The 22,687-nt window shown below is 44.5% G+C and overlaps 1 protein-coding gene across 3 annotated transcripts in view; it reads right to left on the reverse strand.

The window, feature by feature from the left end:
* Window positions 1-345: 345 nt before the first annotated feature.
* BTBD16 (BTB domain containing 16) overlaps window positions 346-22,687 on the reverse strand; it is a 58,365-nt gene continuing 36,023 nt past the window's right edge. For all 3 annotated transcript variants that reach the window (XM_053305236.1, XM_053305234.1, XM_053305235.1), the window contains 6 exons: window positions 22,542-22,633; window positions 15,567-15,649; window positions 10,357-10,434; window positions 8,309-8,407; window positions 2,035-2,223; window positions 346-577 (listed from right to left, as the gene is read on the reverse strand). In XM_053305236.1, coding sequence (XP_053161211.1) covers window positions 503-577; window positions 2,035-2,223; window positions 8,309-8,407; window positions 10,357-10,434; window positions 15,567-15,649; window positions 22,542-22,633 — 616 coding nt within the window. In that variant the 3' untranslated portion in view covers window positions 346-502. The remainder of the gene's footprint in view (window positions 578-2,034; window positions 2,224-8,308; window positions 8,408-10,356; window positions 10,435-15,566; window positions 15,650-22,541; window positions 22,634-22,687) is intronic.

A 22,687-nucleotide genomic window follows, 5' to 3' on the forward strand; every position in this document is an offset into this window, starting at 1 on the left:
TTACATATTTTATGCAGTTTTACAATTCCCCTCAAGCTGTTATGGGGAGACATGTTAAGTGTATCTCCTTATCAGTAATGGCCAGGCACACTACTGGACAACTGGTTGAAGGTTAGCTGGTGGAGGGGGCGGGGGAGATAGCTTCCTATAAGGCCCAGGGGAGCCCCTGTTGAAAGCACACAATTCTTCACATGTTGGGCAGGGGGGATATATCATGTCCTCTGTTTGCTAGAAAGAACTAGATTTGTATTGTAACCACTTTCTACAAAAGTATAAACCATCTGCGGAGTTAGCCACAGGAAACAAAAGCGATCTGATGAGATTCAGGTCCACATGAGCCCAGAATGAGGAAAGGGTGCCATTTATTTTCATGTCATGGCAAATGTTGTCACCTGCCTGAGCAGCTCAAGCCCTTAAGTATGTGCTGCTCACTCTGCTAGTTCTTCTTGTCCAGTGCCAAAACAAGTTCTTCAAGGGATGAGACCAAATTGCTTGTTGTCTTTTATCCCATGGAGGATGGGAAAAGAAGAGAATATGTCACATAGATGGGGACAGACGGTATGTACGCTTTCAAGACCTGAATTGAGAAAGAAGGAGGAGTTAGCACACAGGTTTCTGTCTATGTAATCAGTAAATCAAAAGTAAAATGGGATTACTTTGTAAAACAAATAAAGAAGTGGTGTGTATAAATAATAAAATAAATAGAGTGTCCTTGGAGCTGTGCCTAATAATGTCAGATATCCAGCTTTCTCTTGTTCTACCAAAACTTAGTCCTCAAAATGTCTAGGACTACAACTGAGCCTCTGGCTTCGGAGGGTAAATTCAGATGCTGGGGAGCCACATAGTAGCCAAAGCACAGACCACAGCACTTGTAGATGGAAGGGAAGACAGGTCTTCTGTGATCCCTAATAGTATGGATAAGCACAGCATTAAAACCCATCCACAGCTATTTGAAAACCCCGGATAGCAAAGGGTGTTAGCACTAGGCTCAAGCATGTGAAACAGTCATCTGAATCTCTGTTAAAAGTAAAAGGAGGAGGTGAGTTCCTGGAGAGGGTCTGGTTTAATTGTTTGCTCTCTCATGGAGACTGAAGTATGCATTACACTCATTGTGGGGCTGCCTCAGAGATTGGTCAAATTGTCCTGTAACATAGAGGGTAATTTATCACATGTCATAAAGTCATCACATTGTACATTCCCCTTTCCCTCCCCATCTTTGGATGCTGCTATTGGGGTCAGGAAAACACAGATGAAATAAGTGCTCCTCAACAGAACAAAGGAAACAAGGAGAACTGGACACACAGATGTCCTCGTGCCAGCAGCTCTGTGTCCAGCGTGACATGAAGATCGATCATAACCAAAACACACACAGTACAACGGCCTACATGAGATGCTAAGTGTCGCTGCGCATGTGTTCTTTAAAAATAATAGCAGCCATGAGGGCCCAGATCCAGACTGAGAGTGCAGTGGGAGTGAAACTGCAGTGTGTGATTAACCCTTTCCCTCTTAGCGAAGGTACCCATGATAATTGCTCCCCAAGTCCCTCTTTGCCCCAGGAGGGAAGTCACTATTAGTGCCAATGGCAGCTTTCCTTCAGGGAAAAAGAGCAGCTTTAGGGACATTTTCATCAGGATTGCACCACGAGGGGGGAAGGTTAATCCCCTCCCCTAGTGCTAGGGTCAGGCCCCCACCACATTTTTGTTTTAAAGGCAGGCAGAAGCAGACGGATGCTTCCAGCATCATGTGCAGTTTGCCCCAAGTCTCCAGCTTGCACAGAAAGATAATAGCCCAGATTTTTCGCTGTTCATTAAACACAGAACCCAAGGCATGGATTCGCTTTTTGTTTGGCTTATACAGCTTTCCTGAATAAACTGGTCATGTAAGCAAGTCTCCAGTCTTATATCTTTCTTAAGATACCCAGAAACTACACTTGTGTAGCCCGAGCGCTTCAGAAGTCGCCACACCTTGGACTTTCCCTATACTGTGCCCTCTTGCAAGCAAATAAAACAATCCAGGATTTCATTGTTTCCTTACCTTGCTTTTGCAGGCAGGTTTTGTAACTCCAAACCTTTGAGTAAGTCTCCCAGTAGTGAACTCGTGCCACTTCCCATCTATCTGGCACTGCGCTTTTATTTCATACTTTACTTCACGCTCCTGCTTTAAGCTGACAGGGCTGCGTTCAGCAGTAAAAAAAGATATAATTGGATCTGCATGTTTGACTCTCTGAAAGGACATGAAGCTGAATTCAGTGATCTCGTCAAAGCTCATGTGCTGTTTGAATCAGTTACTCAAAATTCTGCACCAAGGAAATCCTGTGTTCATGATAGGCTATTGTGGCTTAAATTGCATAGTTTGTTGTGATTTTAATAATCACCCATTTGTGGAAGTGAGATTAATTTGACAAGGGCTGGCAAGAGAAGGGAAAAAGGGAGGAGGCAGGAATATGACGGGGGAAAGAAAAACTGGAAGATAAAACTAACACAGAAGCCTTCCCACCAATTCACTTTCAGCACATTATTCTTGGCACGTAACACAATGAGAATGACTCCAGGAGGCCTGGCAGCAGATGTGGTCCTTTCATGAGGCAAGGTGAGGTGGTCATCTCAGGTGTGGACATGATATGGGGCAGAGGGACAGCAAGCACTGTCCACCACCATTGGCACCACCCCAGAAGCCTCCCTGCCACTGCCCTTCCTCACCCCACTCGGGCACGATGATAATTTGTCCCTCCTCACCCTGCTGTGGTACACCCTTTCTTTCCCCTCTTCCTCCCACCTAACATAAACTAGGAAAGCCCCTGTCACCATTAAGGCCCACTGGGAGTTTCTTGCTCTCTTTCTCTCATTTTAACTGTCTTTCTGAAATACTAGAATATATTCCAAGCAGTGACACAGTTTACTCCACATATCCCTTAATTATTTTCAGAGTATCTGGGAAAAGTCAAATTCTCCATTGATTTTTAAAACTTATGTAATAGTGATGCTACAATGCATAGTAGAGAATTAGACAGGCACTTCTGTTTAGTTTTCTAAGTACACCTCCACATAGTATTTGGGTATTTCATGAGCCCCAGCATACTGAAATTTGTAGTTTTCCAGCATTTTTTGGTCTGGCTACGTCCACTGCTAAATAGTTTTTGAAATATTAAAAGATTAAGAGCTTGACTTGTTTTTTTGAGCTGATATTATGGTAAAGTTAGCTGAAAGATGGGTGTCAGATGTTGGGACATGGGTGCAATTTCAGTGCTTGCCCTAGGCACTATTTTCCCTAGATATGCCTCTGCACATGGCATGGCCACTGCCTTGGCAGCATGGTCTGAGAATGCTAAGCACCTGCTGCCTGCAGGCTGGTGAGCATCATATTGTCCTTTTCCTTGGGCAGCAAAAATGTCTAGGACTGCCCCTGCCTTGCAGTCTTACATTATCTCCCTGCTGTGCCACCAGGACAGTTAAGAACATAAGAACAGCCCTGCTCGACCAAGCCCAAGGCCTATCTAGTCCATTATTCTGTTTCACACAGTGGCCCACCTGATGCCTCTGAGGAGCCCATAGGCAAGAGGTGAGGGCACACCCTCTCTCTTGCTGTTGCTCCCCTGGACAGAAGTGAGGAGGGACTTCAGGCTCATCAAGACCACACAGGGGTACAGAAGTCTTCTAGCCAGGAAGTCTGGTGATCAGGAGGAGCCAGCATCTCATATATAAACCCAAGGATCATCACCCAGAGGAACAAGGAACCAGTTGCAGGTAAAATACATCATATATCTGATCTGCACAGTTCAGAACTGCTAAAATAGCACATCTAATCTGAAAGATTAGAGGCTTCTAGACATGCTCTAATGCTGAGTGATTACAAACAAAGGAGAGAATTCACCAGAAAGTTGTCCGGTCTAAGCCCTATTGATATGAATAGGAGTTCCACAAGAGCAGGTCTGGCCTAGAGAAACATATAGCTATTGAATGAGTCAGACATCAGTAGCTCCTCTTCCTTACAGCCAAAAATGCCAGTGGCATAGTCTTCCATGTGGTAACTTGCCATTTGCAGTGTGTAGCTTTGCTTAACCCTTTCTTCTCCCTGCAGCTTGAAAATGATTTGATACATTCACACCGTGCTGCATTCACTACATACTGGGGCTATTCACATGGATTGGGGGGAAAGCAAGGTCCAGTCTACTTTACCCCAGATTGTTGTAATTTGCAATTGTTTAGCAAAACACCAAGAGGAAGCTGCCCACTCCAGTTACAAAGTAGTGCAGAGCCTTATTGTTGCAGTTAGTCAAGAACAAGCATCAAGATTGTAGTGCAATATAAAGTAAATAGGATTTATTAGGTTAAGTACATTTGAGATAGGAAAGACCTATCCTAACTACGAGCTACATAATGAACAAGGGGGGAGAGAGATAGGGATGTGCACGGAACCACAGAAGCGTGGTCCGGCACTGGGGGGAGTGTGTCTTTAAGGGGGGGTAGTACTTATCCCCCCCACCGCTCTTCCCCCTCCGGCGCTGGTGTTTCTAAAAGCATTCCTAGGGCGGCAGAGTTCCTCCCTGCTGCCCCTGCCCCCGTTGTTGTCTGAAAAGAGTAAAACTAGAAAGAGCTGCATGCGCCCTTCGTGGCGCGCATGCTCATCTTTGCTGCTGGCGCGCACATACCCCCTCTTAAAGACACACAGCTCAAGACTAGTAGCCATTGATAGACCTATCCTCCATGAATTTGTCTAAGACCTTTTTGAAGCCATCCAGGCTGGTGGCCATCACCACACCTGTGGCAGATAATTCCATTGATTAATTATGTGCTGTGTGGAAAAGTGCTTCCTTTTGTCGGTCCTTGATTTCCTGGCAATCCGTTTCATGGGTGGAACTCTGGTTCTAGTATTGTGAGAGAGGGAGAAAAATGTTTCGCTATCCACTCTCTCTAGACCATGCATGATTTTATAGGCCTCTATCATGTCTCTCCTCAGTCGTCTTTTCTAAACTAAAAAGCCCCAGGCGTTGTAGCCTTGCCTCGTAAGGAAGGTGCTCTAGGCCCCTGATCATCTTGGTTGTTCTCTTCTGTACTGTTTCCAGTTCTATAATGTTCCTGGTGATCAGAACTGTACCATGGAGATATGGGATGGAGATATGGTGACCAGAACTGTACGCAGAACTCCAAATGTGGCCACACCATAGATTTTCATAAAGGCATTATGTTATTAGCAGTTTTATTTTCATTCCCTTTCCTAATGATCCCTAGCATGTAATTTGCCTTTTTCACAGTCAACAATTTCAATGAGCTGTCCACTACAATCCCAAAATAAATCCTAATCAGTCACCGACATCTCAGATTCCATCAGCATATATGTGAAGTTAGGGGCTTTTTTGCCCCAATATGTATCACTTCACACTGTGTAACTCTGAACCACATTTGCCATTTTATTGCACACTCACCCAGTTTGTAGAGATCATTTTGGATCTCACAGCTCCTCACAATCTGTTGTGGATTTCACTACCCTAAATAGTTTAGTGTCATCTGCAAATTCGGCCACGTCACTGCTTACCCCAACTTCTAGAGCATTGTGGTGGTTAGAGTGCTGGACTAGGACCGGGGAGACCTGAGTTCAAATCCCCATCCAGCCATGATACTTGCTGGGTGACTCTGAGCCAGTCACTTCTCTCTCAGCCTAAATAACTTCACAGGGTTGTTGTGAGGAGAAACTTAACTATGTATACTGCTCTGGGCTCCTTGGAGGAAGAGTGGAATATAAATGTAAAAGAAAAGAAAAGAAAGTTCAAGAGCACTGGTCCCAGTACAGATCCCTGGGGGACCCCACTTCTTACTTCCCTCCATTTAGAGAACTGTTCATTTATTCCTACCCTCTGTTCCCTGTCCTTCAGCCAGGTACCAATCCACACATGAACCTGTCCTTTTATCCCATGACTGCTAAGCTTGCCCAAGAGCATTTAATGAGGAACTTTGTCAAAAGCTTTTTTGAAGTCCAAGTATAATATGACAACTGGATCACCTTTATCTACAGGTGAAACTCGGAAAATTAGAATATTGTGCAAAAGTCCATTAATTTCAGTAATGCAAATTAAAAGGTGAAACTGATATATGAGACAGACGCATTACATGCAAAGCGAGATAAATCAAGCCTTAATTTGTTATAATTGTGATGATCATGGCGTACAGCTCATGAAAACCCCAAATCCACAATCTCAGAAAATTAGAATATTACATGGAACCAAGAAGACAAGGATTGAAGAATAGAACAATATCGGACCTCTGAAAAGTATAAGCATGCATATGTATTCAGTACTTGGTTTGGGCCCCTTTTGCAGCAATTACTGCCTCAATGCGGCGTGGCATGGATGCTATCAGCCTGTGGCACTGATGAGGTATTATGGAAGACCAGGATGCTTCATTAGCGGCTTTCAGCAATTCTGCATTGTTTGGTCTCATGTCTCTCAACCTTCTCTTGGCAATGCCCCATAGATTCTCTATGGGGTCAGATCAGGCGAGTTTGCTGGCCAATCAAGCACAGTACACCGTATACTTTTCAGAGGTCCGATATTGTTCTATTCTTCAATCCTTGTCTTCTTGGTTCCATGTAATATTCTAATTTTCTGAGATTGTGGATTTGGGGTTTTCATGAGCTGTACGCCATGATCATCACAATTATAACAAATTAAGGCTTGATTTATCTCACTTTGCATGTAATGCGTGTGTCTCATATATCAGTTTCACCTTTTAATTTGCATTACTGAAATTAATGGACTTTTGCACGATATTCTAATTTTCCGAGTTTCACCTGTACATCCCTGTTGACTATCTCAAAGAACTCCAAAAGGTTGGTAAGGCAAGATTGACCTTTGCAGAAGCCATGCTGGTTCTCCTTCAACAGGGCCAGTTCTTCTATATGTTTAACAATGTTATCCTTAAGTATGCTTTCCATCACTTTGTCTAGAACAGATGTGAAGCTAGCTGGCCTGTAATTTCCTGGATCCCCCCTGGATCCCTTTTTGAAAACTGGTTTTATATTGGTTACTTTCCAGTCATAGAAAGATAGTAAGCTGCCTTCTACTGAGTCAGACCATTCGTCCAGTCTAGCTCAGTATTGTCTATATTGGCAGCAGCTTCTTCAAAGTTACAGGCAGGTGTCTCTTTCAGACCTATCTGGAGATGCCAGGGAGAGAACTTGGAACCTTGTGCATGCAAGCTTGCAAATGCTCTTCCCAGAGTGACCCCCTCCCCTGAGGGGAATATCTTACAGTGCTTACACATGTTGTCTCCCATTCAAATTCAAACCAAGGCAGACCCTGCTTAGCAAAGGGGACAATTCATGCTTGCTACCAAAGTCCAGCTTCTCCTCTGACTGCAGGGATAAATTACATATTTTTGCAAGGAAATCAGCAATTTCACATTTGAGGTCTTTAAGGTCTCTTAAGGTGGATGCTAGGGATGTGCACAGAACCGGTTCTGTGCATTCCCAGTGGGGCAAGGGGGGTTCTTTAAGGGGCAGGGGAGGTGCTGTTTATCTGCCAGCCCCCCCTACCAGTGCTTTTGCAAAAAGTGGGCCCCCATACTGTAGTGTGCTTCCCTGCCACCCTGGTCAGCATCGCCACGCAAATAGCTGATGCGCATGAGCATGGCACATAAGCAGCAAGTTGGCCATTTATGTGGCGACACTGACCTGGGCTGCAGGGAGGCATGCTACAGTCCCATGTGCCCACTTTTTGCAAGAGAGCCAGTGGGGGGGAAGCAGCGGGGCGGGAACTGGCATGTAGGCAGCGCCTCCCCTGCCCCTTAAAGAACTTCCCACCCTCCAAACCAGCTTGAACACCGGTTGATGGAACCGGTTCGGTGCTCCTAGAATGGAGGGCCGAACGGTTCTATGCACATCCCTAGGCCCTGGTGATGAACTCATGCAGCTTCTCTGCAATCTCCATAAGACCCCTTAATAATCTCTTTCACTCCCTCGTCATCTAACGTCCAACTGCCTCCCTGGCAAATTTCCTGCTTCTGATATATTTAAACAAGTTTTCCCCTTGATGCTTTTAGCTAAATGTTCCTCAGACTCTCTTTTCGTATCCCTTATTGTCTCCTTGCATTTATTTTGCCAGAGTTTGCATTCTTTTCTGTTCTCTTCATTTGGGCAGAATTTCTATTTTCCAAAGTAAGTCTTCTTCCTTTTATAGTTTCCTTGACTTGACTTATTAGCCATATTGGCATTCTCCTGGACTTGATGGTACCTTTCCTCATTTTTGGTATACATTCAAACTGGGCTTCTATTAGTGTGGTTTTAAATAAAATCATCATAGAAATGCTTTTCTTACCTGCATGTAAAAACTGTATGCTGAAGTTTCATGTCTTACTGCTTTTATCTCAAAGAAGAATCCATATATGGAAATTATTTCTGCATGGTATCTTGGCTCCTGAAGTGAGCAGCAGATTTTTTAAAAAGACAGTTTTACTAGCTAATCTCAAAACTATGTCAGCAAAAATATCAGCAAAGGATCTCTTAATAGGAAGAAATAATTCATCAAGTATTTTGCCAGTTTTATCAGGGCAACAATTCTTATTTGAAATTATGTTTTCATTTTAAGAAATACAATAGGACATTGAAATGTACACATATAGTGGAGGAAAGCTTTTAACATACAGTTTGTTTATTTATTCAGTTTGTAATACTGCCTTTCGTAAGGCATCCCAAGGCCATTTATAAAAGTTAAAATACAATAAAATTCCATAAAAATCATATTTAAAACTTTAAAATCAGTTAAACAATAAAAACGGTAACACTCCAAAAAACAACCACCATAAAAAGACAAACAATAAAATAAGCTGCCAACTGAAAGTCATACTATATGTTATACTAAAATATCAGCCATGAGGGAGGGCAGAGAACACAGTCCTAACATGGATCATAGCAGGGGGGAGGCTTATGTGGTACTGATCTGGCCCCAAATTTCTGAGATTTATGTTATCAATATAAATAACAAGCATGCAGAGCCAAACAACACATTTTAACATACCGCCACTTTCGTCTTGAAAATCTGTGAATAAGTTCCTTATACTTTGTAAATAGCCTGTAACTCCAAATAGCTTGTAAACTATTGTAAATGTGCATCCAAACACATTTTAAGAAATTTTCTTCGTTGCAGTATGAAACCAAGGACACCATCCAGCCAAAGTTAAGCATTTTTAACATTACATTCATTTCAATTAGAGAAATGAGAATGTACCAAACTTTTCCATTAAAATAGGTGGGATTTTAGTGCTTGTCGTTGACTAAATTGTGCCCGGAATTCACAAAGATGTCTACCCACTTAAAGTGTTCTCAAAACTAATTTTTGGGGGTATTGCTTTGTTAAAAGATTAAAACAAACCTTCATTTTTCTGTAGTGTAGTGATGAGCCTGAAATTTGCTGGGATTTTCTTCCTTCACTGGAAGCAGCCCACACCCATTGCCATTCTTTGCTTGAAGTGAAAGGCAATGAGCCGTCCTGCCCCCCTCAATGGCCCCACCCACCCAGTGCTGATACCACCCCACATATGCCCATATGCCCCACCTTATTTCTGGTGAGCAGAAGTACTCACAAGTCCTTGTCTGGTCCCATGACAATGCTGCAAATACTACCCCTCTTAATCACTTTTATGTTATCAGATCCACCTCTTCCATAACCTATGTCAACCCTTCATATCACCTGCATGTTCTGGAATTGACCAGTGAGAATATTTTGATTTGTGACTTGCTAGGAGAAGGATTAAGATGGATTAAAACTGGTTTTGTTTGCAAGTCTTCCTATGTAGCTATTAATTCTGTTCTCCAGTCATTCTTGCCACAGTTTTCCCCATAGCACATACCTGACAGTGAAGTTGTCTATGTGTCCTCTCTGGGGAGGGCGGGTGGGGAGGCAAACTCCTGCCTGCCTCCACACACATGATCACCCTCCCCAGTTCACTCTGCCGCCTGTGGAAGCACATGAGCAATGCCATGGCAATCCCTCCGGCATCCCTCAATGCACCATGTCAGGAGTGTGGTACTTTGAGGGACCCTTCCTCAGCCAGGCACTCTTGCTGCCCAGCTCCGTGTGTGCATGGGCTGCCTGCAGCCCAAGCACACACATGACCCCTGAGCCGGGGTTAGTGGTGCACTTGCTAAAGGCTGGGGTAAAAGGCCAGGGTAAAACATCGGGTTAGGCGGGGCAGAAGCGTCAGGACTGGGAGCAATTCTTGCACTTCACATGAACAGCCTAACCCACACACACCTCTGGAATATATTTCTGTTGTAGATGATGTGAGTAGCTCTGCTACTGGCATATTGTGCTGCCCACCCCCCACAGTCCATTTTGCAAGTCTTCACATCTTAATCCTAAACTACCTGTGTAAGCACCAGACCAAATCTCACTGCCTGAGTGTTAAAGTCCCTCTGGAATGACATGTCTCCACCATTCTCCAGCTGAAAGGAAAAGAAAAGATATTCCATTATGTGGAATTCACTATATTCAATAATGTAAAATTTCTAATAAAACAGCAGGAGAGACATTGTGAACTATTCCTGCTCCTGTCTCATTCATGCATTAGTCTTTATAGCACCAGTTATTCTATATTATCTCAGGTTTCCTAAGTAGCAATTTGAGTAAACATTAATAGTTTCTCATATCTGTATCATAAGCCAGGACCACCTAGACCAGGGTTTCTCAACGTGTGGGTCCCCAGATGTTATTAGACTTCAACTCCCATAATCCCCAGCCCCAGTGGTCTTTGGTTGGGAATTATGGGAGCTGAAGTCCAATTACATCTGGGACCCACACGTTGACAAACCCTGACCTAGACACTGAGCCAGAGGAGACCCTTTCTGAGGAGGATGAGCACTCCACAGCCAAGACCCCTGGTCCACTATATCCCACAGACTCTAAGCAGTCAGAACTTGTTCCCTTCCTTCATTTGTTGATTTGAAGACGCCCTGAAGCTCTTGGAACCAGTGTCCCTCAGTAAGACTCCTGTCCTGTTAGGAAACATAGGAAACTGCCATATACTGAGTCAGACCATTGGTCTATCTAGCTCAGTATTGTCTTCACAGACTGGCAGTGGCTTCTCTAAGGTTCCAGGCAGGAATCTCTCTCAGCCCTATCTTGGAGAAGCCAGGGATGGAACTTGAAACCTTCTGCTCTTCCCAGAGCGGCGGCTCCATCCCGAGGGGAATATCTTGCAGTGCTCACACATCAAGTCTCCCATTCATATACAACCAGGGCAGACCGTGCTTAACTATGAGGACAAGTCATGCTTGCCACCACAAGACCAGCTCTCCTCTCAAAGGAACCTAGAACCCCCTACATCACACCAAGACCCCAAGAGCAGAGGCCTGCCAAGTTCAAACTTCAGCACCAGAGGCAATGTACTCACCTGGCTTTTTGGAGCCTCACACGGTGGCCAGGACCTAGAGGGCCTGCCGGGAGGAAGTTGTCATAGCTCAGACTTCTGACTCAGAAGAGTCAGAGGAGGAATGGGAGGATTCACCTGCTAGTGAGGGCTCAGAGGCACAGCAACAGGATTTGGCAGGAAGAACAGACTCTGGAGCTGAGGAATCAGAACAGCTGCCAGTCATGAATCCTGATCAGGAGCAGGCTGATCAGGAGGAGGCTGGGATTTCACCTGTCTTGAGAAGACGTCTCAAGAGGAAAGATCAGTGGGAGATATGCAGGCGCAGGAGATCACAATAGATGAAGCAGAAGCTGGTCTAGGAGAGAAGAGCTAGTCTTGTGGTAGCAAGCATGACTTGTCCCCATAGCTAAGCAGGGTCTGCCCTGGTTGCATCTGAATGGGAAACTTGATATGTGAGCACTGCAAGATATTCCCCTCAGGGGATGAAGCCACTCTGGGAAGAGCAGAAGATTTCAAGTTCCCTCCCTGGCTTCTCCAAGATAGGGCTGAGAGAGATTCCTGCCTGCAACCTTGGAAAAGCCGCTGCCAGTCTGTGAAGACAATACTGAGCTAGATAGATCAATGGTCTGACTCAGTATATGGCAGTTTCCTATGTTCCTAAGTGCTGACTCAGGGAAGCCTCATTGGCTGCTAGTTCTCTTGAGCCATATATCAAACAGTCTGTGATTTCCACTGAAGCTGTTAGCAACTTTCACTGACCGCGGACGATGTTCTACTTTGAATTCTCAACTTTTCCGAGTTTCAGTTTGCCCTTGTTCTGTTCTTTCCTGCTCTGTGTTCTTGTTCCGTTAATTCCTTGCTCTGGTGTCCTTTGTTCTTTTTCATTCCTTGCTCTGTTGTTTTTCTTTTCAGTTATTACTCGGTTATTGTTAGAGGGGGGTACGTAGTTCAGTTCAGGGGACTTGATTCATTTACTGTTTTCTTTGTGAGCCTTTTGTTTTCCTTCATGCAGCTTCGCTGCTACTTTCTGTTAATTCACAGGGGGAGTACTGAAGGGGGTTGTAAATCCTGTTGGGTTAGCTGAGCTAACATATTTATGACAGAAGTAAAGGGGGTCTTTGTGCTCAGAAGGAGCCAGGAGGGTGATGAGAGAGGATGAGGAGCAGGCTTAGTGAGCACTAGCCATGAAGTCTGGCTGCCTCATGGCCAACAGCTAGCCTTAAGAATTCTCTCATGGAAGGACATCTGCAGATCCTTGAGAGACAGGATTGCAGGAAGCTTGAAATCTCTCCTGGAGTTTGAGGTCAGTTTCAAGGGGGAAGGAAGCCAGGGCGTTTGGGCTTCTGAAGGATTTAGCGAGGGAGCAGTTAGTTAGCGTTAAATTTCATTTTTTGTGCAATGCAAATCCTTACAAATGGTTTATTGTGTTTTTATTTGTAACGTAACCAACTAAGAAAAACTGAGTCTCTGGCTTTTCTAGGGCATTGCAAAAGTCTCTGTAAATTCTCAAGGGGGCTGTTTGTATTTTCTTGCATGCATGGTCTATGCAACTGGGTAACCATGATTTTTAAAGTGTGCTGCCCCAATATCATCTGAAGGTGCTTTTTGAAGTATTAGTGTAGTTACTGAGCGTTCCTTTTACCTGTAACTTAAAGCTGAGAACGCCTCAGACTGAAGCAGTCTGTAGTATTTTGAATAAAGTTTTTTCTCTTTTTGTTCTTTGGACTTTATCTGCCTCTGAGTGGATTTTTAACTCGGAAAAAGGGGTTTTACTCTGGTGCAGCATGTCTCAAGTTTGATTGCTCAGCAAATCACTACCAGGTTTTCTCATCATGTGTAGGTAGCATGTGGAAGGGTTTTTATACTTCTCCATTTGGTAAAGAGAATGAGAGTCTCCCTGGACAATCGCCGAAATCCAGGGAGAGGTTAAGCTCTGTAATTAGGGTGTGATGGCAGCATATTTTCTACCAGTAAGTTTAAAAGAACAGCCTTCATTGAGCAAACATGGAGGAAATGAATCAGCATTTTCCTTCCCCCCACGTGGGCTTGCTTTGAGACAAACACTGAGGCTATTCCCACGATCAGGCAAAATCAGACTAGGGGACCCTAGCCCGATTTCTCCTGACTGTGAGAACCACCGGGTGGCCTCCAGGCGGTTAACCCACCAAACAACCCCTCCCCTTAAACCGGGTTTGCAGAGCGGGCACTCCACAAACCCCGGTTTTTTAAATCATGAGTTGTCACGCCGCGGCTATTCACGAGGAGACCCCTGACCAGGAGGTTCAAAAGCAGCCTCCTGTGTCGGGGGTCTCTCCAGCATGCCCTGTGTTCTCGCACAGGGCATGCTGGAGCTTCCGGGGCCGCGTGGCCCCCGAACTCCCCAGCACCCACCAGCTCCGTGACAGAGCCAGCAGTCATGTGGGTGGCCACTGTGGCCTCCCAGGGCTGCCACCCTGCTCGTGTGCTGGGAGAGTGGGCTAAGCCCTCTCTCCCCGCCAACCCCCTAGAGGCTCTTCTCATGGATTGTGAGAAGAGCCTCACTGGGTTTAAATCTGCTGTTTGCTACGGGGCTTATGCAGGAGGAAGGAGGGACCAGCACTGGCACCGGATTTTGTATCAGGCCACCCTGAGCTCCAAGAAGAGGCAGAGCTCCTGGCTCCTACATCACTCCTCCATTTGCAGCAAGCCTTTGCTGATTCAACAGCTGTGTCTTCAAGCTTTTGCCTTGCTAGATCTGAGTACCGAGAGACCAGATCTTTCCCCTTGGATAAAAGCCCAGGTAGTGGGATCCAGAGAGACCATACTTGTTGGTGAGGAGAATCACTGGCAGCAAGTGTTAATCAGGAAACCTGATCCCTTCTGACCTTTCATCTTAGCTCATATGCTAGCTAGCTCTTAAAGGATAGCTTTAAAAAGAGATTAGAGCCAGGAGTGGGCAAACTTGGCTCTGCGGCTGTTGTTGAACTGCAACTCCCATCATCCCCAGCCACAAGAAATGGTCTAACCCCTAGATTAGACAAATTAATGGAGAGGAGTCTTATTAATGGCTACTACTCTTGATGGCTATACAGTACCTCCAGGTACAGAGGCAGGATGCCTCTGAATTACCAGTTTCAGGGGAGCAGAAGAGGGAGCATGACTTCATCTCCTGCTTGTGGGCTTCCCAGAGGAATCTCATGGGCCACTGAGAGGAACAGTATGCTGGACTAGACAGGCCTTGGGCTTGATCCAGCAAGTCTCTTCTGATGCTCTTGTGTTCTTATATAGTGCAAATATTCCCAACTTCTGTTTAGTCATGACTTTCTGGCACCAGCTTCAAGAACAAGGGAAGCTGGCTCTCTTGGGGAAAGAAATAGACACTCCCGCCCTGCCCACCCCAAGGCATCCCAGGACCTTAATAATATATTCGCCCTCCGGTAAGCTGGGCTGTTTCTCCCAGTCTGTACACTGTATTCTATAACATGTCATCTACACTGATTGCACTATATACATGAGAAAAATATAGATATATTTTTTTAAAAGTCTCATAAGAGGATTACTCTGTCATAGGCCTCAAGGTTTTGAGTGCTGTCTCAATGACCAGCAGAATTTGATTTACCATTGGCACTGAGTGACATCAGATCAAAACAGCCTGCTCTTAAAAACAATATTTTATCAGTGGCCTTTTAATACTTGCTTTATAAAAATCTGTGCAGAAGACAAATTAGAATAAAATGTTTTAGTGTACAAACTGGGTATTAGTATGCTTCTGAAACAGGCAATTGAACATGGTAAATTAAGTTTTAAATTCTCCATTGTCCAATTAACATCATTTTCATTAACAGTATTTTCATTAAACAATGTTAGAAATTAGGTTAATGTATCCATGTATGCTCTTCTATCATGCTTCAGGATCTAGAAGAATAATTGCACCAAATACTTGAAACAGGAAAGAAATGTAATTATCACAGACCTCAATTTGAGCCAGGCTGTGTATCTGCTTTGAGCGTGAGAATTAATGATAGGAAACAATATTTCTGAGCATGCACAAAGTGCCTATTACACTGAGTTTCCACAACCCTTCTCCACACATTTGGGGCTAAGGACAGGGTTTCCTGATTTAAGGGTGTGAATCCAAAATGCTATCATTATGTCTATCCATACTAGGAAAATATAACAGATGAAAACTGTGAAAATGAACTAAAACACACCGATTTGCTTACTCACTGCATGGTAATGATCGGACAAAATTCTTGTCAGCCATGGTAGAGGAAGAAAGTTAATCTCCCATAGTTCCTCCAGGTGCTTACCTTAGGGAATGAAGAGCAGAAGAAGAAATGGAAGCATTACCTTTGTATAAATCAGAGGAAAAACAATTACATTGCAGCTGCTGATATTGTCAGTAATACAGTTACAAGCCTTGTACGGTAGTAATAAGACTAAAAGGTGCAATAATTTATGGAAAGGTTATTTGCTTGAAATACTCAAACAGAAGACACAGACATATAAGCTGGGATTTTAAAGGGTCCCATGAACAATACCTAACAAATCCATGAGCCCAGTATAGAGAGGGAAGTCATTCTGAAATCCCAGACTAGGTGAAAGTGTAACAGTGTTATATAGTGGTTAGAGCAGCAAAGCAAACTCAGGTTGGGGAGATCTGGGTTCAAACCCCACCACAGCTATAAAGCTCAATGGGCTGGTCACTTTTGTGCAACCTAACGTTCCTCACACAGGGTTATTATGTGGGCAATGTAACCTTACACATAGCCTGAGCTCCTGGGAGGTAGCTGGGGATAAAAATGTTGAAATAAACAAGCAGGCATCACCTCAGACTGCTGGTAGGTCCTAACCTGTCACAACCTGTTCCCTCACAGGGAGAGGTAAGCACATTGCAGTATGGTCCCATTTGGAGCTACCAGCAGCCTTTCCTAGTTATCTGCTGGCCCAATTGGAGCAGCAGATACCCTCATCAATTATCCCATCTTTCTCCAGAACACCTCTTTCCCCTTACATCTTCTCTTTTTCCTGTAGTCTTCAGCCTTGCCCTTCAGCTGTGCCAAAATTCTGGCCTCAAGCCAACTCCTGGAAAGAATGACCCCGACCACCACTGTTCCCTCTAAGGTGTGCGCACATATGCACGCTCACAAGTTTTTGGATGTCTGCTCAGTTCAATGTAGATCCCACTCAGGTTGGATCAGGAAGGCCCCATTCTGAATGCAGGTGTGCACACACTGCCTTGATACTGCCACCCAGAACAAAATCCATTCTGCACAGAGATTAAAAACATTAGAGGGACCACTGCCCTGCCCACCCCACCCCACCCCAATCCTGGGAAGTTTTCCCAGAATGATCCCCACTCCCTGCAATTTATTCTGGTTTATATCTGGTCCATCAGTTTTCAATGGGCCTACCTGAGTTGCTTACACACACCACACATGCGAATTGCATCTTTTAATAAAACAGTAAGAAGCCACATAAAATATAAGCAGCATTAAATATAGGTTAAAAGACAAATAAAAAGGCCTGAGTACATAAGGTCTTCATCTGGCTGGCACCAAAGGACAAGAGAATCTGCACCAGGCAAGCCTTTTGGGGAGAGAGTTTCAGAGATGGAGAATCACTACCAAGAAGACTATCTTTAACCCTAACCCCCCACCATGGCCCCAGTCTAGATGGGGCCTCCATTCAGCTGCTATTTGCTCTGAAGAAAGCTCCTCTGCTGTCAATGAGAGCTTTTTCCTGGGGCAAATGGCAGCTGCATTGTACCTGTGACTGGGGGGAGGAGTTAGGGTTAAAGCTTCCCTAATCCTCCCTTGCAGTCCTGATCCGCAGGACTCCCCACCCAACTGCTATTAGCTATAGAAACATGATGCCCACCAGTGCTTTCCAAGTTACTTATGGTTTGACCCTCAGTATTGGTCAACTATAGTTATTCAGCTGCAGAAATTCCCAAATCATGTCCCTAGACATTCTCCTGGATTGTAGTCTCCTTAACTGGAGGTTACCGGGGTATGGATCACAGTGGCCAGATTATCTCTGTCCAAAAGGGGACTAGCTAGTGGAAAGTGCTTTGTGCTATAGATGCCACTTGGGCATTGAGAGAAAGGGCCAAAGCAGGAGACATGAGAAATAGGACTTCAGCCCTTTCTCACTCTCATGTGCCACTTCCAACATCTGCAGGCTGTTGCCACAGAGGGAAGGACGCACCAAATTGCTGCTGCTTCAGCTGTAATTAAATGGGCCCATTTCACACCCAACTGAGTCATACCTGCAGTGCAGGAAGGGAATTAGCCTCTAATTGCAGATCAAAGTGCAATTGTATGTGTTCATCTTTCTCTCTTTCTTCCTCTGCCTGATCAGATGCAGCAAAATAAGGTGGGAGCAAGGTGAAAGAGCCTTTAGGGAGCTAAATGGACCATACCACTTCAGACAGCAGGTAGGACATCATATTTCATGGTCCTCCCTCCCTAGGGCGTTCACCTCACTCCTTCCTTGTTAGCTTTTAGGTGACAAGCTACAGGGACACTCTTTGGGGACACTCCAATAGGTTTTTATGCAAATAGATTACCAGAATTGTAACTGTGACTTTGTACAGGCCCAAGTCAGGCACTGGTTGACCCAGAGTTATCAGGAGGTCTGTGAGGCCCTGACCAGTGCTGCATTAGAGTGACAGTGGTATAGCACTCCAGGTAACAAGGATGCAGGATTGCTGCCTTCTCCCACAAAATGAAACTTTCTCCCAGAGGCTCATAAGATGACTTAAGTTTGAGTGGAAGACAGCTCCCATTTGCAGATGTGGAGGGCGAGAAGAAATTACCAGAGTGAGTCACTTGGCCGAGCAAGTCACTCTTGTCGCCTCTTGCAGATGCCCTCCAAATCCACAGATGGGCTTCCTCCAGAAGCACTTGCAGTGACACAAGGGCCTCTGAAAGAAGGTGTTTTTGCACAGATCGGAGGTGCATCAGGAAAGTTCTCTTTAGTTAGGGCTCACCTGGGCAGTGACAATGGTCTGGAGGGCTTTGCAGCAGCTGCACTAGCAGCAGCAGCATTTTAAACAAAAATCCAATGTGACCATCTCATCAGTAATGCAATGCATTTGCAAATACAATGCTCACATTGACAATGCTATACCTCCTTCCCATCATAGTGACAGGATGGGTGCATTACACTGGTTAAAAAGTTAGTGTTCACCAGTGCAGCTGCTGCAAAATGCAAGTCATAAACTAGCACAGGAAAGAAATAGCTGTGCTAATTTTCGGTTTGCAGAGATTTTTTTTTTTTTAATGTAGAGCAACATTAAGAAACAAAGGCCCCACCTTGTCATCTCTGTCATCTAATTCTGCTGCAGGTGTAAAAGTATCTTCTCTAGCCCCTTGCCTAGCTATGGTAACATGAATGGAGTCAGTTCACCACTCCCAGCTGGCTCCCCTTTATACTTTCTTCCCAGAGTCTGCTTCTGCTTATAATTTTAACAAAATGAAACAATTTCAAACAAAGGCTCTCTTTTGTCAACAAAATCCAAATCTAGGGTTGAGATGTCAGGCTTTCACCCAGTTTGTGGCTCTGCTGTTATTCCTACCATCTGTTTCTGGAAGCCAAGTGCACATTCCAAGGATTAGGTCTAACAACATTTGGCCAAGTCTTCTGTTAACCTGTTTTTTGAGATGTTCACATAATGATGAGGAATTTGTGCTACTACCGCTGAAGAATTCAATTTTATTTGCTTACAGTAAAGTGCTCTGTCTCTGTCTAGAGGCAACAGATGGCTTTGTCTGATGCCACTGCATTTAATTCGGTTGATAAAAGTAAATGTAACACAGGCTTGTTATTGAAAGCAGCCATTGTTCCAATACAAATGTAGCTGACAAAGTGGGTGAATAAACAAGGGTGTTTTTTTTAAAAATGTGGTTTCTTTTAGTAGACTTGTGACAATAAGCTTCCATTATTCTTTTCTCCTCCCAAAGGCATGCACATAATGGTGCCTTTCACACAGTTGGGGCCATTTAATGCTAACTGGCCATAGTCATCATAGTAATAGTAAGTCTTAGGAAGACCAAAAGAGTTTTCAAAATAAGGTCAGGCAACATTTCTATCTTCCATTGCCCAAATCCAAAACATGTTGGCTGACATCCGGAGGAGCCTAAAGCAGGCACACAGGCTATCCCTGTGCTGCCGAGTGCTCACTTCAACATGTGGGTGGTCCTGCACTCTTGCTCAAGAGTGCAAATACTGTTTGGCACTCACTCACACTCCCTAGGTGCTCCTTTAGACCAGAAAACCATTTCTGATGGTAAGTGACATGTTCCCAGTCTAAAGGAGCACTTCGGGAGTGCGAGGAAACTCCAAAATATATTTCCATTCTTGCACAAGAGTGTTGTAAACCTGTCAGACTAATCAAGAGCTATATATCAGCAAATGGAGTGTGAAACAGGCAAAGGGTCAAAAGGAGAATGTCAGAGCCAAACAGTAAGCAATGTCCAAACCACAGCCAGTCTGAGTCATTATAATATCCAGTCAGTCAAACCAAGTCCACGTCAAATTCCACAAACAGAGTCTAAACGGTCCGGAGTCAAAGCACAGTCAAACAAGCAGGAACACAGCTGGGTAGCTCACCAAAGCATGACGTTGCTACCAGCAATGCGGCTGAGGCGAAGCCATCTTAAATAGGCTGAAGCCATGTGCTCTCAATCATGGGTCCCTGACTCAGCTGCTCTCCTTGTTAGTAGAGCCATTCTGTGCATGCATCTCCTTATCTCCTCCTGTCTCTTCGACTGACGCCTCTCTACAGCTGAGATTGGCTACGCCTCCTCCACAGGAGCTGTCATACTAGGCTCTTTTTCTTTTTCAATGTCCCGTGAGTTGGTCCTGCTTGCCTCTGCAACTTTTGCCTTTGAGATTGCTGCATTCACTTCTCCGCTGTCACAATGTCTGCCTCCTCCTCCTCCTCAGAGTCCAACAGCATGTCCATGACAAAGAGCACAAGACCACCCACACTCTGGAGAGAGTGTGTATAGCATGGGGTTGTTCAGCACACCCACATTAGACTGCTCTGGATTGTCAGCCATTTTCTTTAGCAGTAGGCAACACATATGCATTGCTTCTGCAAAGCAGCATGTGTGTTGCCTGCTGCTCAATGCAATGATTTCTGGATTCAGGCAATGGGAAATAGAAAAGCAATTATGTCTGGACCAGGGCCAGGACACTGGAAGACAGAAATGTTGCCTGACCTCAGAAGCCTTTGATCTTTCCATGACTTGCTTATTATTATGACAACGGTGACTATTTAACATTCGACTGCCCAACTGTGTGAAAGGCACTACGATGTACATTTTCTGCACTATGTATGGAAAGCTAAAAGAGAAAGAGACTGAAAGGGAGAGAGAGCTACAAGTACAAGCTGAGCTCCTGTGGACATTTTCTATGCCCTCACAGGAACAGCTAAGCAGTGAGACAGTAGGCAAGATAGACAAAAGCCTTGGGATCCATTGAGACATCATTGAGACATCAATGGCTCCAGAAGACATGTATAAATAAGTTTGGCCTCTGGTCCCCAGAGAACTGACACTAAGTCCCAGAGATGGGGAAATGTCCAAAGGGCAATGATTAGTTGTGTACAAGTCATATACGTAGATGTCCTATTGCCGTGGCTAGCTGTCGTCCAAATCAGGTAGACAGAAAAGTAAAGATCTTAAACAAATGGATGTAGAGAAGTTAAATGACACCAATAAATCCCTCATTTAAAAAAAAAACCACAGGCAAACCTTTTGTGGAAGGGAGTGGGGAGGAGGCCTGGTACCTGGCCCGGAGAAAAGGGCCTGAAATGGTCATTGGCCCTGGTCAAGCAAGGAATACAGGATGCTGCCTTATACTGAATCAGACCAATGGCCCACCTCGCTCAGTATTATCTACACTGTCTGGCATAGGCTTTCCAAGGTTTCAAGCAGGAGTCTCTCCCAGACCCACCTAAAGCTGCCAGGGATTGAACCTGGGACCTCCTGCATGCAAAACAGATGCTCTATCACTTAGCTACAGACCCATGGAGAAGAGTAACAGCTTGCCTATTTATGGAACTTGGGTGTTGCACCCTTTTGTGAGCACAGCACCCAATCTGGATGAGAGCTCTATGTGTGGAATAATGTTTGTATGTGCAGATCACACTCCCTAGATCAGGCTGTGTATTGTTTAGCTAGTTCCTAAAGCTTACCATTGCCACCATCAATTCTATCCTATTAGACTCATTATATATTATTCAAAACTGGTTTGTTTTGTATTGCATACAAATTGCTGCTGTTTGCTTGTATATAATGAAACAAAGTGGTAGGGGTGTGCTGACACACAATTTGGATGCTGAATCACAGCACAATCCCCTTAAAACCAAGGGCCCACCCAGCCCCTTTGATGCAGAGGAGAACAGGTCTATCCCTGCTCCTCCTACACTCATTGGCATTGTCATACTGGCAGAGGCCATGTATGTGCTGGCACTATGCAAGGGCAGCTGGGGGAAAGTGCTGACAGCGCACATGGATAGTTGGGAGAAGCGCTGCCAATACAGCAATAGCTGTGAGTGGAGGAGGAACAGGGATAGACCTGCTCTCCTCCACATTCAAAGGGCTGGGTAATTTGGCTTCTGAATTGCATTTTGAGCCCATCCCTACACAGTGGTAGTAGTCCTGGGGAAAGTACAAAACACCCTAAGTGATTAAAAACATTCTTTTAAAGAATGTCCCACCTCATCAAAAAATGTTTTCTTCCATGTATTTTCATCAAATATCATGGTGAAACCTTTCACTGTTTTAACATAATCTGCAAGAAGAAGTGGGATTGTCCACAGGTTGTCCATAGGAGCTTTCCTCCCAATTTAGAAAAAAGTTAGTTTGGATTTATTTTCACACCAGGGGTGTGTGTGTGTGTGTGTGTGTGTGTGTGTGTGTGTGTGTCTAATACCACTAAAGTTAACCTTCTTTTAAAAGGGGTGAGTCTTTTGAATATTTCCCCCCAAATCAATGTAAACACACAGGGAAAATATGTGTGCAAGATTTTGGTTATATATGTGCATTTATGTCTATGCACAGACCTCTCAAACAAATGTACATAGAGTACAGATTTAGATTTCTGAAGTCACAAAATCTGGGGCTACACTTCCATTTCAAAACTCAGTCATATGTTTCTCATCTGAAAAGGGGGAAAAAATCAACTTACTTGAAGTGATGCCATGTAAACGAAGGGACTGAAAAATAGCGACGTATTGCTGTCCTATTTCCCTTTCCAGGAAAGCACATATCTTGGGTAAGCTAAAAACAAAACAATGGAGCAGAAAACTTGATTTAACCCCAGCATTATTTCCT

This window comes from Hemicordylus capensis, chromosome 3, assembly GCF_027244095.1.
Source record: "Hemicordylus capensis ecotype Gifberg chromosome 3, rHemCap1.1.pri, whole genome shotgun sequence".
NCBI lineage: Eukaryota > Metazoa > Chordata > Lepidosauria > Squamata > Cordylidae > Hemicordylus > Hemicordylus capensis.